General features: G+C 46.9%; 1 protein-coding gene across 3 annotated transcripts in view; it reads right to left on the bottom strand.

The window, feature by feature from the left end:
- The window catches only part of TBC1D1 (TBC1 domain family member 1), a 257909-nt gene that overhangs the window by 223147 nt on the left and 21222 nt on the right, over positions 1 to 13540 (bottom strand). For all 3 annotated transcript variants that reach the window (XM_088482972.1, XM_088482973.1, XM_088482974.1), the window contains exon 2: positions 4752 to 5227. In XM_088482972.1, coding sequence (XP_088339098.1) covers positions 4752 to 5162 — 411 coding nt within the window. In that variant the 5' untranslated portion in view covers positions 5163 to 5227. The remainder of the gene's footprint in view (positions 1 to 4751; positions 5228 to 13540) is intronic.

Here is a 13540-nt window from a genome sequence, read left to right as displayed (position 1 = left end):
GCAAGACAGTTGTTGTCCGGATTTGGATAGAAATATTGCCAGACCAAAGAGGTGGAATGTTTGGTCTTCTGCCCAGGCATGACCGTGATGGGCTTTTTCATCCCACGGACAACAACTGTCTCCCCCGGAGCCTGATTTAAACAAACCACATCACCATCAGAATCCTCCTCGCCAACTTCCTCCTCAGCGCCAGCTACACCAGTATCCTCATCCTGTTGTACTTCAACAGTGACATCTTCAATTTGCATATCAGCAAGTGGACTGTGGGTGCTCCTTTCAGCACTTGCAGGGGGCGTGCAAATGGTGGAAAGAGCCACCTCTTCCCGTCCAGTGCTGGGAAGGTCAGGCATCGCAACCACCACCACACTTGGACTCTCTTTGGGGATTTGTGATATCTTCTTAGAAAGCACAGTTCTTCGCTGTGCTTTTGCCAGCTTAACTCTTTTGATTTTTTTAGTGGGAGGAGTGCTTCCATCGTCATGTGAAGCTGAACCACTAGTCATGAACATACTAGGGATCGACCTTAGCCGTTCCTTGCCACTCCGTGTCGTAAATGGCATATTGGCAAGTTTACGTTTCTCTTCAGCTGATTTAAATGTCTTTTTCAAGGTCATTTTCCTGAACTTTGCCATTTGGGATTGTATGTGCCCTCTACTATGACATTGGGCATCGGCCTTGGCAGACGACGTTGATGGCATGTTATCGTCTATGTCATGACTAGTGGCAGCAGCTTCAGCACTAGGAGGAAGTGGTTCTTGATCTTTCTCTATTTTATTTTTATCGGAGAAAGTTTGGTCCTCCATTTATGTTATATCGATTTGATATATACGTGCGGCTAAACACAGAAAATAAATTTTTTTTTGGTTCGGACTGGAGTGTACTTTGTGGGTTACAGCACCCTTTAACGGTCAAGCCAGCCGGCCCTTTACTTATGACACAGGCGCACTCTTGGCACTACTTTGTTGATGCACGTGCGGCTACTGCGCACACAATTCACAAACACAGAAAATAATTTTTTTTTGGTTTGGACTGGAGTGTACTTTGGGGGTTACAGCACCCTTTAACGGTCAAGCCAGCCGGCCCTTTACTTATGACACAGGCGCACGCTTGGCACTACTTTGTTGATGCACGTGCGGCTACTGCGCACACAATTCACAAACACAGAAAATAATTTTTTTTTGGTTTGGACTGGAGTGTACTTTCGGGGGTTACAGCACCCTTTAACGGTCAAGCCAGCCGGCCCTTTACTTATGACACAGGCGCACGCTTGGCACTACTTTGTTGATGCACGTGCGGCTACTGCGCACACAATTCACAAACACAGAAAATAATTTTTTTTTAGGTTTGGACTGGAGTGTACTTTCGGGGGTTACAGCACCCTTAACGGTCAAGCCAGCCGGCCCTTTACTTATGACACAGGCGCACGCTTGGCACTACTTTGTTGATGCACGTGCGGCTACTGCGCACACAATTCACAACCACAGAAAATAATTTTTTTTTGGTTTGGACTGGAGTGTACTTTCGGGGGTTACAGCACCCTTTAACGGTCAAGCCAGCCGGCCCTTTACTTATGACACAGGCGCACGCTTGGCACTACTTTGTTGATGCACGTGCGGCTACTGCGCACACAATTCACAAACACAGAAAATAATTTTTTTTTGGTTTGGACTGGAGTGTACTTTCGGGGGTTACAGCACCCTTTAACGGTCAAGCCAGCCGGCCCTTTACTTATGACACAGGCGCACGCTTGGCACTACTTTGTTGATGCACGTGCGGCTACTGCGCACACAATTCACAAACACAGAAAATAATTTTTTTTTGGTTTGGACTGGAGTGTACTTTCGGGGGTTACAGCACCCTTTAACGGTCAAGCCAGCCGGCCCTTTACTTATGACACAGGCGCACGCTTGGCACTACTTTGTTGATGCACGTGCGGCTACTGCGCACACAATTCACAAACACAGAAAATAATTTTTTTTTAGGTTTGGACTGGAGTGTACTTTCGGGGGTTACAGCACCCTTAACGGTCAAGCCAGCCGGCCCTTTACTTATGACACAGGCGCACGCTTGGCACTACTTTGTTGATGCACGTGCGGCTACTGCGCACACAATTCACAACCACAGAAAATAATTTTTTTTTGGTTTGGACTGGAGTGTACTTTCGGGGGTTACAGCACCCTTTAACGGTCAAGCCAGCCGGCCCTTTACTTATGACACAGGCGCACGCTTGGCACTACTTTGTTGATGCACGTGCGGCTACTGCGCACACAATTCACAAACACAGAAAATAATTTTTTTTTAGGTTTGGACTGGAGTGTACTTTCGGGGGTTACAGCACCCTTAACGGTCAAGCCAGCCGGCCCTTTACTTATGACACAGGCGCACGCTTGGCACTACTTTGTTGATGCACGTGCGGCTACTGCGCACACAATTCACAAACACAGAAAATAATTTTTTTTTTGGTTTGGACTGGAGTGTACTTTCGGGGGTTACAGCACCCTTAACGGTCAAGCCAGCCGGCCCTTTACTTATGACACAGGCGCACGCTTGGCACTACTTTGTTGATGCACGTGCGGCTACTGCGCACACAATTCACAAACACAGAAAATAATTTTTTTTTTGGTTTGGACTGGAGTGTACTTTCGGGGGTTACAGCACCCTTAACGGTCAAGCCAGCCGGCCCTTTACTTATGACACAGGCGAACGCTTGACACTACTTTGTTGATGCACGTGCGGCTACTGCGCACACAATTCACAAACACAGAAAATAATTTTTTTTTGGTTTGGACTGGAGTGTACTTTCAGGGGTTACAGCACCCTTTAACGGTCAAGCCAGCCGGCCCTTTACTTATGACACAGGCGCACGCTTGGCACTACTTTGTTGATGCACGTGCGGCTACTGCGCACACAATTCACAAACACAGAAAATAATTTTTTTTTGGTTTGGACTGGAGTGTACTTTCGGGGGTTACAGCACCCTTTAACGGTCAAGCCAGCCGGCCCTTTACTTATGACACAGGGGCACTCTTGGCACTACTTTGTTGATGCACGTGCGGCTACTGCGCACACAATTCACAAACACAGAAAATAATTTTTTTTTAGGTTTGGACTGGAGTGTACTTTCGGGGGTTACAGCACCCTTAACGGTCAAGCCAGCCGGCCCTTTACTTATGACACAGGCGCACGCTTGGCACTACTTTGTTGATGCACGTGCGGCTACTGCGCACACAATTCACAAACACAGAAAATAATTTTTTTTTGGTTTGGACTGGAGTGTACTTTCGGGGGTTACAGCACCCTTTAACGGTCAAGCCAGCCGGCCCTTTACTTATGACACAGGCGCACGCTTGGCACTACTTTGTTGATGCACGTGCGGCTACTGCGCACACAATTCACAAACACAGAAAATAATTTTTTTTTAGGTTTGGACTGGAGTGTACTTTCGGGGGTTACAGCACCCTTAACGGTCAAGCCAGCCGGCCCTTTACTTATGACACAGGCGCACGCTTGGCACTACTTTGTTGATGCACGTGCGGCTACTGCGCACACAATTCACAAACACAGAAAATAATTTTTTTTTTGGTTTGGACTGGAGTGTACTTTCGGGGGTTACAGCACCCTTAACGGTCAAGCCAGCCGGCCCTTTACTTATGACACAGGCGCACGCTTGGCACTACTTTGTTGATGCACGTGCGGCTACTGCGCACACAATTCACAAACACAGAAAATATATTATTTTTTTAGCACTTGGGGGGAGCACCCCTGATGGACAGAGCACCCCCTGGACAACACTACAGCACCCCTTTAGGACTGGGACACTGCACAGGACTTTGGAACTGACTGCACAACACAGTCCAGCCAGCCCCTATGGACTTTGAAGTAGTGGACACAGCCCCTATTAACAACAGCAGCACAGCACAACACAGCCAGCCCCTATGGACTTTGAAGTAGTGGACAACAGCAGCACTACACTACACTACACTACACAGCACTAACTCCCACCCTCCCTCTTCACTGTCCACAGCCGAGTGAGAAAATGGCGCCGACGCGGGTACCTTATATAGGATCCAAAACCCGCGAGACTCGGAAGGCGGGATGATGACGTTTTGCCTCGATGTCAGATCCGAGTCAGGCGGGAAAAGTCGAGCCTGACTCGGATCGGACTCGGATCGGGGGGGCTTCGGGGGGGTTCGGATTTCAGAAATCCGAACCCGCTCACCCCTACTCAAAACGTGTGATAAAACTCGCCTTGTATAATAAAAGGTGCTCCAACCAATCAGATACCGACTGTCATTTTTCAAACAGATGACAGCTGGGAGCTGATTGGCTGGAGCACCATTTATCATATACAACAACTTTTATCACTTGCTTTGATTGATAAAACTCTTTGATAAATGAGGCCCATTGTCCTTTAAGACCACATACTGTAGGTGTGATTAAACAAAGGGGGCTTCATGTCTTGATTTGACCAAAGAGATGACAGAGAAGAGATGCCTACGTTTCATTTTCAATATTGGCAGCTGATGGACTGATTCAGCGCGTGCACTGCTGATCGCAGATTCCCGATTATATTATTTAAGGGGCGGTATCGGCCGGTGTTCCTGGAAACGGGCATGTCCACCTCGGTGTCCGGGAGTGGCAAGCCCAGGGACTGTGTCGACCGCCACAGTGTTCCGGGCTCGCAAGCTGGCCAGCCTGAGTAATGCTGCAGTGTAACCTATCACGTTGCACCTTAGAATAGTGACACTTACTTTGGATTGGTCAGCAGACCGGAAGACATAGCATGTGCTTTGTCGATGTATGATGTCCTCTTCCTTTAGCAGACAGGCAAAGTGATTGGGATCCTGGCTGTTATGGATCAGTTTCTGGACACACCGCGGCTTGTATTCGAAGATGCTAGAACAGATGAGAGGATCCCACTGCTGGCTCCCGCCTGGGTCTGGCTCACAACAGAGGCATGTGGCTGACACGAAAAGCCGGACAGGCTGTAACTCCTTGGACCCAGACAGGCTTTTCCTCTTGATCTCTGCCACGATCCAAGGTAACATGGGCATTGTAGTGAAAGCATTGAGAATCAAAGAGCCCGTCAGCTGGAGACTGTATTCTTGAACTTTGTCGCTTTGTACTGATTGTTTGGGAGCATTAAATGATATACGATCCATTTCTGAGCCTTACAGGAGAGATGGTGGGATTTGCTGCCGTTCTTGCATTCCAACTATGAAAACATCTTGATGGAAAAGAAAAGAATGAATACTATAGGTTAAACAGATACTTCCATTACAAATACAAACACATACCTTCTAACAATAAGACATGTAGAATCAGGATAAATTAATCCCTGCCCCCGATCTAGTCAGTCTCAACCAGCTCCTCCCCAAACTCCACCCATTTTGACGTAAGCCTCACCCCTTTCCTAAAAAAAATATGGATTTTCCCGCCAAAATTGGGTCTGCAGGGATGTATGTGAAATTATAAAAGATCTCTGTAAATCATAGTACTCTGTGGGGGGAGATGTACTAAGAGAGAGAAAGTGGAGACAGATAGGGGAGATTTTATCAAAGCGTGGAGTGAGATTTAGGGGTCATTGTACTAAGCCTTAGAGCAGTGATTCCCAAGGCACACTAAAGGTGGATACTTGCTGTGTGTGTGTACGGATGGTCTGCAGACATATCTGTCCATCGACTGTGCAGCACAGCCAATGCGATATGTCGGTGAATGCTGACGTTCACCGACATATCGTGGGTACACACTGCCCGACGGGCAGCAGATACATTGGCCGATCAATTGTTCAGACAATATATCTATCAGTGTGTACCCAGCTTAACAGTCCTGGTTTGAGCACAGATGGTTAAATCAAAATAACCAAGGTACTAATTAAGTCACCTGTGCTTAAGTATGGCTATCCTTAAAACCTGGACTGTTAGTGTGCCTTGGGAACCTTTTCCTTAGAGAGAGAGAGATAAAGTGGATCTCTCTCTCTGTCAACCAGTTAGCTCCTTACTGTAATTTTTGAAACACAGCCTGTACAGTGACAGTTAGGAGCTGATTGGTTGGTACTTTATCTCTCTCCACTTTATCTCTCTCCAAGGGGTCTATTCATTATCTCTTAATTTCTACAAAAGCAGGTGAAAATTAACATTTTCACCTACTTTTGTAGAAATTAAGTTTTGGGGCCATTCATCATAAAGGTAACGCACAGATATCTCCCGCTTCCGATGTGGCCCGCTGTCCCCATACATTAGTATGGAGAACTAAATTCATCGTGCTCTGAGAATACAATATTTTCAGAGCTTGACTGCGGTAACTTCAGTGCAAGTTAGAATGTTAATTATCAGGGTCTGCCCAGACCCCAATAAGTAACATAATGAATATGGCCCCAAGGCTTAGTACATCTACTTTAATTTACCAATAGGGTTTTTTGTATCTTAAATTTAAGAAAAGTAAGACTTATAAAGGTGCTGTATAGGCTATATAAGGCAGTGGTGGCTGTGGCTCTGGCCTGATTCAGCAAGGATCGCTATTCTGCTAATACGCACGCAGCGCAGTTGCTAATATCAGCAGGGATATGTAAATGATTGCATTCGCATTGCGATCGCAGCCTAACATAAGGACGCCCACTTCCCCTTACTCACATCCGTATAGTTGGGACCCTACAGTCTCACAGCCCTCTTCTCTAGCACGTCAATGATAGGCTTCAGCTTCCCCGCTGTATTGTGTATGGAGTATTGTGTTGCTACTTGTTAATTGTTTATATTTTGATTACTGTAATGTAAAGTAATGTTCTGTGCACCCTGTACTGTATGTACGGCGCTGCGGACCACTTGTGGCGCCCTATAAATAAAATTTAATAACAACATAGCAAAACAATCGGTAACATCGGACCAATATAGTTAAGGCAGGGCAGACTCAGGAATTGCTTACTTCAGCGCACTATGGGTCTCATTCAGACCCGCTCGCAAGTGTTGATGCGCTCACAAGCGGGTCGATGTAGAGGCCCTGCGCACGCGCAAGCCCCGGAGCGAGAGAGAAATTCTCTCGCTCCGGGGCTTACTCCCACCCACAAACGGCACTTCCTGTTAATCACTCTGGCGTGGATCGCAGTCCCGATCTCAATAGCTAGTTCGCGCACTGCGATGCATGCGCAGAATGCAACAATCGGCCGACTGCGTGCGTATAAACAAATGCGATCCTTGCTAAATCAGACCCTCTATTCTCTTAGTAATGTTCTAACAAATGTTTACCAGTGTTTAGAATACTGTATCTACTGAATGCCATCACAGATTTTCCAGGACCCAGTAAGTTCATTGCTGTTGCCATCACTGTTCCTCTGGTGGGAGGCACCACTACCTCCTTGGTGGTGACTGTTGCCACCAAACTAAAAACAAGTGTCCTGACGCTAAAGAAAAACACGGGGCAACACACAACTACCCCAAGCTGGTGGAGAACCACAGGAGTGGCACAAAAAGTTCCTTCTCTAAAACTAGAAAGTCAGTACAAACCTCCATCAGAGATAGTGGAGAGGTTGCCCATAGCAACCGTCATTTCATAGACTGCTAATTACATGACTGTTAGAACTTAGAAGCTGGTTGGTTGCTATGGGCAGCTTCTCCACTTTATCTTGAGGATGAGATGTACTAAGCCTTGGAGAGAGATACAGTGGAGAGAGATAAAGTACTAACCGATCAGCTCCTAATGCATACCTCCCAACATTTGTCCCAGAGGATTCGGAACTTCCGCGCACCGGAGGTGCGCACCCCCCGAAAAGGGTGCGTGGTCGGCTCACAAAGTGGGCGTGTCCTGATGGCACGCCCCATCCCCTCGTATGCATCAGTAAGGGGTGTGCCCAGCATCACCGAGATGCTGGGCTGCCCCCGGGCTTCCCCCCGTCCCGTGAATAGATGCTATGTACACAGCATCTATTCTCGCTCTGCATACCCGCTGCTCTGCATAGCATAGTATATGCTTCCCCCAACTACCGCCCCCCCCCCCCCACCGCGGGACACTGCGGCCCGCGGGTGGGACAGTTGGAAGGCATGCTAATGGTCACTTTACAGGCTGTTTGAAAAATTACAGTTAGGAGCTGATTGGTTGGTACTTTATCGCTGTCCACTTTCTCTCTCTCCAAGGTTTAATGAAGGACAGTTATGGCTGACCTCAGCAGACTGTTTTAAGATTTCTACAATGACTGGTTCATGTTTTATGTCAAAACCTTGCACTGTCTCTCCTCATTCCAACCATACCACACCACCAATAGCTGCACAGAAATGCCAATAGCTGATTTATTATTGGTGGCTGGTGGTGCTGCTGCCCTACAATAGCCACACGCACTATCCACACTAGCGACTACAAGTTATGTCATTGCCTCATGCTTGAATTGTTCCCCACACCCCCTATACTGTGAGCTCACTGTTATCTTCTCTGTCATGTTATTGTACGTAATTTTATTGGTATTATGATCCTCTCAATACACAGCACTGTGTGGTATGTTAACTATTTACAAATAATTGCTAATAATATATAATAATTTATTTATAATTAATAAATGATAATAATTTATATTATAATAAATAATAATAATTGTGCCTATGCATCTCTGCATACACAGGTGCAAGTGCGTACTAAGCAGGGTTGGTCTGTCTGAGCATCAAATGCAGCTCAAATTTATGTTTATCAACTGAAGACATCACAATTCTGAACAAGGTACTGTAAATGTTTAGTATTATTGCTTTTCTTATTTATTTATTTTTTTACACTGAGATTATATAACAATAATAAATTATTATTAATAATAAAATATTATTATATTATTAATAATAATGTTAAATTATTATTAATAATAATAATTTAATAATTATATAATTATATAAATAATTACATATTTCAATGCAATGTGCAGAAATCCTTTAAGATATTTGTTGTACCCCTTCATATTGTCTAATGTAGCTATACAAATTATATATAATTGATAGGATGTCTTTGCATAGATGAGGATTTCTTCCTACTATTGTGTCCACTTATGCCAGGAGTTCCCAACCACGGTCCTCAAGGCACACTAACAGTCCAGGTTTTAAGGATAGCCATACTTGAGCATAGGTGTCTTAATTAGTACCTGAGTTATTTTATTTTAACCATCTGTGCTGAAGCATGGATATCACTAAAACCAGGACTGTTAGTGTGCCTTGAGGACCGTTGATGTGACCATTGTCACATCAAAACAGTGCTGTACTCTACATCTATTCACACGATGAATGATGACAGAACAAACCCAACGTTTGCATAAGCTGAGGGTAGGAGCCGGAAGAGTGAACCTGTCCCATACAACAGTGCGCCAGTTTTTTGGGGGCACTGATGAGAGATGTAAATTCATTTTTTTTTGTTTGTTATTTAATACAAGCTAAATGTGTGTAGAGGGAAAACGGTATACTAGTCAACTTTTAGGACTTCCCCTCTGGAAATAACGCCCAAGTCTCTGGGAGAGTCCCCAAATATGGTGACTGGACATTTTCTGTACAACCTTTAGAAAAAAAATCCCTTAACCACTTAGCTTGCATTGTCGCTGGGATTTTGCTTACACGGTCGTAACCCATGCGACTGTGCTGTCGGCGTTCGTCCCCTGGTTTTGAATGAGGAAATCTGTTCTGCAAATGTGCATAACGGTTTTCCTTTTCCTGTTCCGGCTCCCTGGCATTGATGTGACCACCAACACCACTGCCGAAATCACGTTCATGCACCAGAAACTAAAGTGCCTTCACCCACCACTCACAGCAATGTCACTGTGTGCCCTGTGCACAGACTGCTATGTAGCCTATCCTATTCACCCATCACTCACATCAATGTCACTGTGTGCCCTGTGCACAGACTACTATGTAGCCTATCCTATTCACCCACCACTCACACCAATGTCACTGTGTGCCCTGTGCACAGACTGCTATGTAGCCTATCCTATTCACCCACCACTCATACCAATGTCACTGTGTGCCCTGTGAACAGACTGCTCTGTGGCCTTTCCTATTCACCCACCACTCACACCAATGTCACTGTGTGCCCTGTGCACAGACTGCTATGTGGCTTATCCTATTAAAGTGAATGTGGACCTCAAGCACCTCACCCCACCCCTTACTGGCTGCGCAGAGGCGTCACCGGGTCTGGTGACACTCAGTGCGCACTGTCAATACCCCTGTGCGGCGGAGCTGTGCGCCTCCGAAAAGGGGTTCGTGGAACTCCGGAACGCGTCACTCCGGGGACGTGCCCCGGATCCCCGGAGATGCTGGGCTATCCCCGGAGACTGTGCCTGCACTGCCGCCTTCTCCTCTGTGACAGGAGAATGTCACACTGCAGCACCTGGCTCCTGTCACTGAAGGTGACATCCGGTGTGACCCGCACCCCCTGCTCCTCCATAGTGATGTCACTGAGGCCGCGCGCATGTTGCCACACCTATCTCTTGCATTGATGATGTTAATACATTTTGCTTTTGTTATTTTAACTTTAACTTGACAGATCGAGATAAAACAAAGTGCAGCTTATTTATAGAAGTTTCCACTACAAAATGATGCTGTTTTCAGGAAAATTGGTTGTCTTCTTTGTGCCAACTTAGACCAAACAAACAGACACAACATTCTTATTATTATAAGGGCACAGTCCTGCCCTTATATTAAGGCTGAATCGAAAAAACTGAATTCTCCATAGAGAATTCCGGAGGGGGGGGGGCATGGTGTTTAACGGGCTACACCTCAAAAGCTATGGAAGGTACCAAGCTGAAATTTGGTGTGGCCGGGTAGAATTGTCGCTCGGTGCTGCTTGCCAAATTTCAGGGCATAAACATAAAAAATTAGGATTTGGGAGTAATCTAAAGGGAATCGGTATGAAATACCGCCGGCCTCCTTAGGGGTGCCTAACCCTAACCTCCCCCCCCAAGTGCCTAACCCTAATCCCCCCCTCTAAGTGCCTAACCCTAACCTCCCCCTTCCCCGCTGCCTAAACCTAAGTCCCCCGTGGGGGGTGCCTAACCCTAAATCCCACCCGGGAGTGCCTAACCCTAACCCTCCCCCCCGCGCGGCTGTCCGCTCGCGGCGCCCGGCATCCCTTCGATCAGGATGCCGGGCGCGGGTCTCCCGGCGTCAGGGAAATGTCAGGCGTCTACATCTAGACGCCCGGCATTTCACCCTTGCCGGGATATGACAGTCGGGAAGCCGGCTGCCGGTATTAAGGCAGCCGGCTTCCAGATTGTATACCATCTAAAGTTCCACCTGTCAGTTTTTTTCTGACACTGTTAGGACCACTTTTCTGCTGTTCTATATGGGGGATTTTTGGGAAGGCATAACTCAGGGTAGGGGGCGAATTAGACTTGGGCTTTGTTTTTTTTAGGTAGCTCTTGTTCCAGGGTAGGGCCTTTTGGGGTTCAGGTAAATTAGAAAGTTACAGTTTTTAAACTATTACCTCACGAATGCGCCATTATAGAGATAGGAAGCTTCAACTTGTTGCGCAGCCTCAGTTGGTGCCTTCAGCAGGTGTATTGTGGCTTCACTTGGGTGCACCAAGTTGGCTGGCCAGTGTGGGCGGTAGCGGCGGTGGGACTCGGGGGAAGGAAGTGGGCGTTAGCTGCAGCCGGAACCCGGGGGAGGCGGGGTAGCGGGCATTAGCTGCGGCCGGGACTCAGGGAAGGTATCGGGCGCTAGCAGCGGCGGTGCAGGCTGCAGGACCTGTGGGAGGTAGTGGGCATTAGCGGAACACAAATGCAAGCTCGGATCACAAAGATCCATGATGTCTGCATATATAAATAAACAAACACAGACGCACGGACAGGTTCAGTGAGATCCAGCTGTGCTGCTGTGTTTTAAAAAATTTTTTAAACCTGTGTAAAAAAAAAAATATGCATAGGGTTCCCCTGTATTTACCATAACCAGCACTGGACCCTCTCTAGCGGGGGGGGGGGGGGGGGGTAATGCCACAGCCCTATCACCGGGTCCCCCAGCCGAAGCATCACCCCTGACCGCTATTCAGCCCAGGCCAGGGATCCCTGGGGAGCTGGGCGGTGGGTGCTGGGTTGATTGTGAATAGTGTGGTGCATTTGATGATAGTAAAAATATTGTCTTTTGATTTGCAGGAAGCAGCCCCCACATGCTGGTATTTGGAGAACCAGCATGTGGGGCATTACGGGCCCACTTGTACCTGTAGTTTCACAGCAAAATAAATATTAAAATAAACACAAGACACACACATCGTTGAAAGTAAAAGTTTATTAAACACATAAATGCACACACACATGTACACACACATGATCACACTACAGTGGCAAACGCAAGATTTCTAGAGGGGGGTTTCCAAATGCTTGATTTTAGAGTGAGTGTGGCCAGTCCATGAAGAGGGTAGAATTAGCACTTATGCATCTTTAATGTGCGTCATACAAAGTGTATTGTGTGTCATAATCCCAGCATATACAGGACCAGAGATCACAGTGAGCCATTAGATTCGGCAGTAGGGCCATCCTGCCTGAGCTGAATGTTTTTATTTTAGATGTGGGCACCATTCCAGAGTATTAGAGCAAGTCCGGGAGTCTGAGGGAGCAGCAGAGTAACCTAGCACTGCCCTGGACATATATGTACATATTGGGCTTTATACAGAGTTGCCTACCCTCCCGATTTTCGCGGGAGTCTCCCGAATAAAGGTGGGAGCTCCCGCAACCCCGTAAAGTAAGTTGAATCCCCCGCATTCCCTCTGCCCTGTCTAAAAATCCGGACTGCGCATGCGCGAGTCTGGAGGTAAAGGGGGCGGGGCCCGAGCTTAAGACGCAGGGGCGCACTCACCGGGTGCAGGGAGGCAGGAGTGTGGCTGCTGTGAGGTCTCCTGGGCACGCCTTCCCCTGCTCACAGACTGCTGCTGGGAGAGACTGATGCTCCCAGCATTCCTTGGCCAGCCTGTGATGACAGAGGGGGGAGGAGCCGACGCCGGAGGACACTGAAAACAGAGACAGAGGAGCTGCCTGAGACTGTGAGTGTAGAGGTCACTGCAGCTCCTGCCACATGTATAACTAATGTCAGTGCCGTGGGGGAGGGAGGGAGATCTATTACTGTGTGTTTGTATGTGATGTATGTGTGTGTAGTAATGTGATGTATGTGTAGTAATGTGATGTACAGTATGTGTGGGTGTAGTGATGTATGTGTGTGTAGTAATGTGATGTGTAGTAATGTGATGTATGTGTAGTAATGTGATGTGTAGTAATGTGATGTACAGTATGTGTGGGTGTAGTAATGTGATGTGTGTGTGTGTGTAGTAATGTGATGTATGTGTAGTAATGTGATGTGTGGGTGTAGTAATGTGATGTATGTGTAGTAATGTGATGTGTGGGTGTAGTAATGTGATGTATGTGTAGTAATGTGATGTATGTGTGGGTGTAGTAATGTGATGTATGTGTAGTAATGTGATGTACAGTATGTGTGGGTGTAGTAATGTGATGTATGTGTGTGTGTGTGTGTAGTAATGTGATGTATGTGTGTGTAGTAATGTGATGTACAGTATGTGTGGGTGTAGTAATGTGATGTGT

This window comes from Taudactylus pleione, unplaced genomic scaffold (assembly GCF_031769625.1).
Source record: "Taudactylus pleione unplaced genomic scaffold, aTauple2 ptg000302l, whole genome shotgun sequence".
Classification (NCBI taxonomy): Eukaryota; Metazoa; Chordata; class Amphibia; order Anura; family Myobatrachidae; genus Taudactylus; species Taudactylus pleione.
Note: the sequence above shows the minus strand (reverse complement) of the source record. Positions and strands in the feature narration are given on the sequence as shown.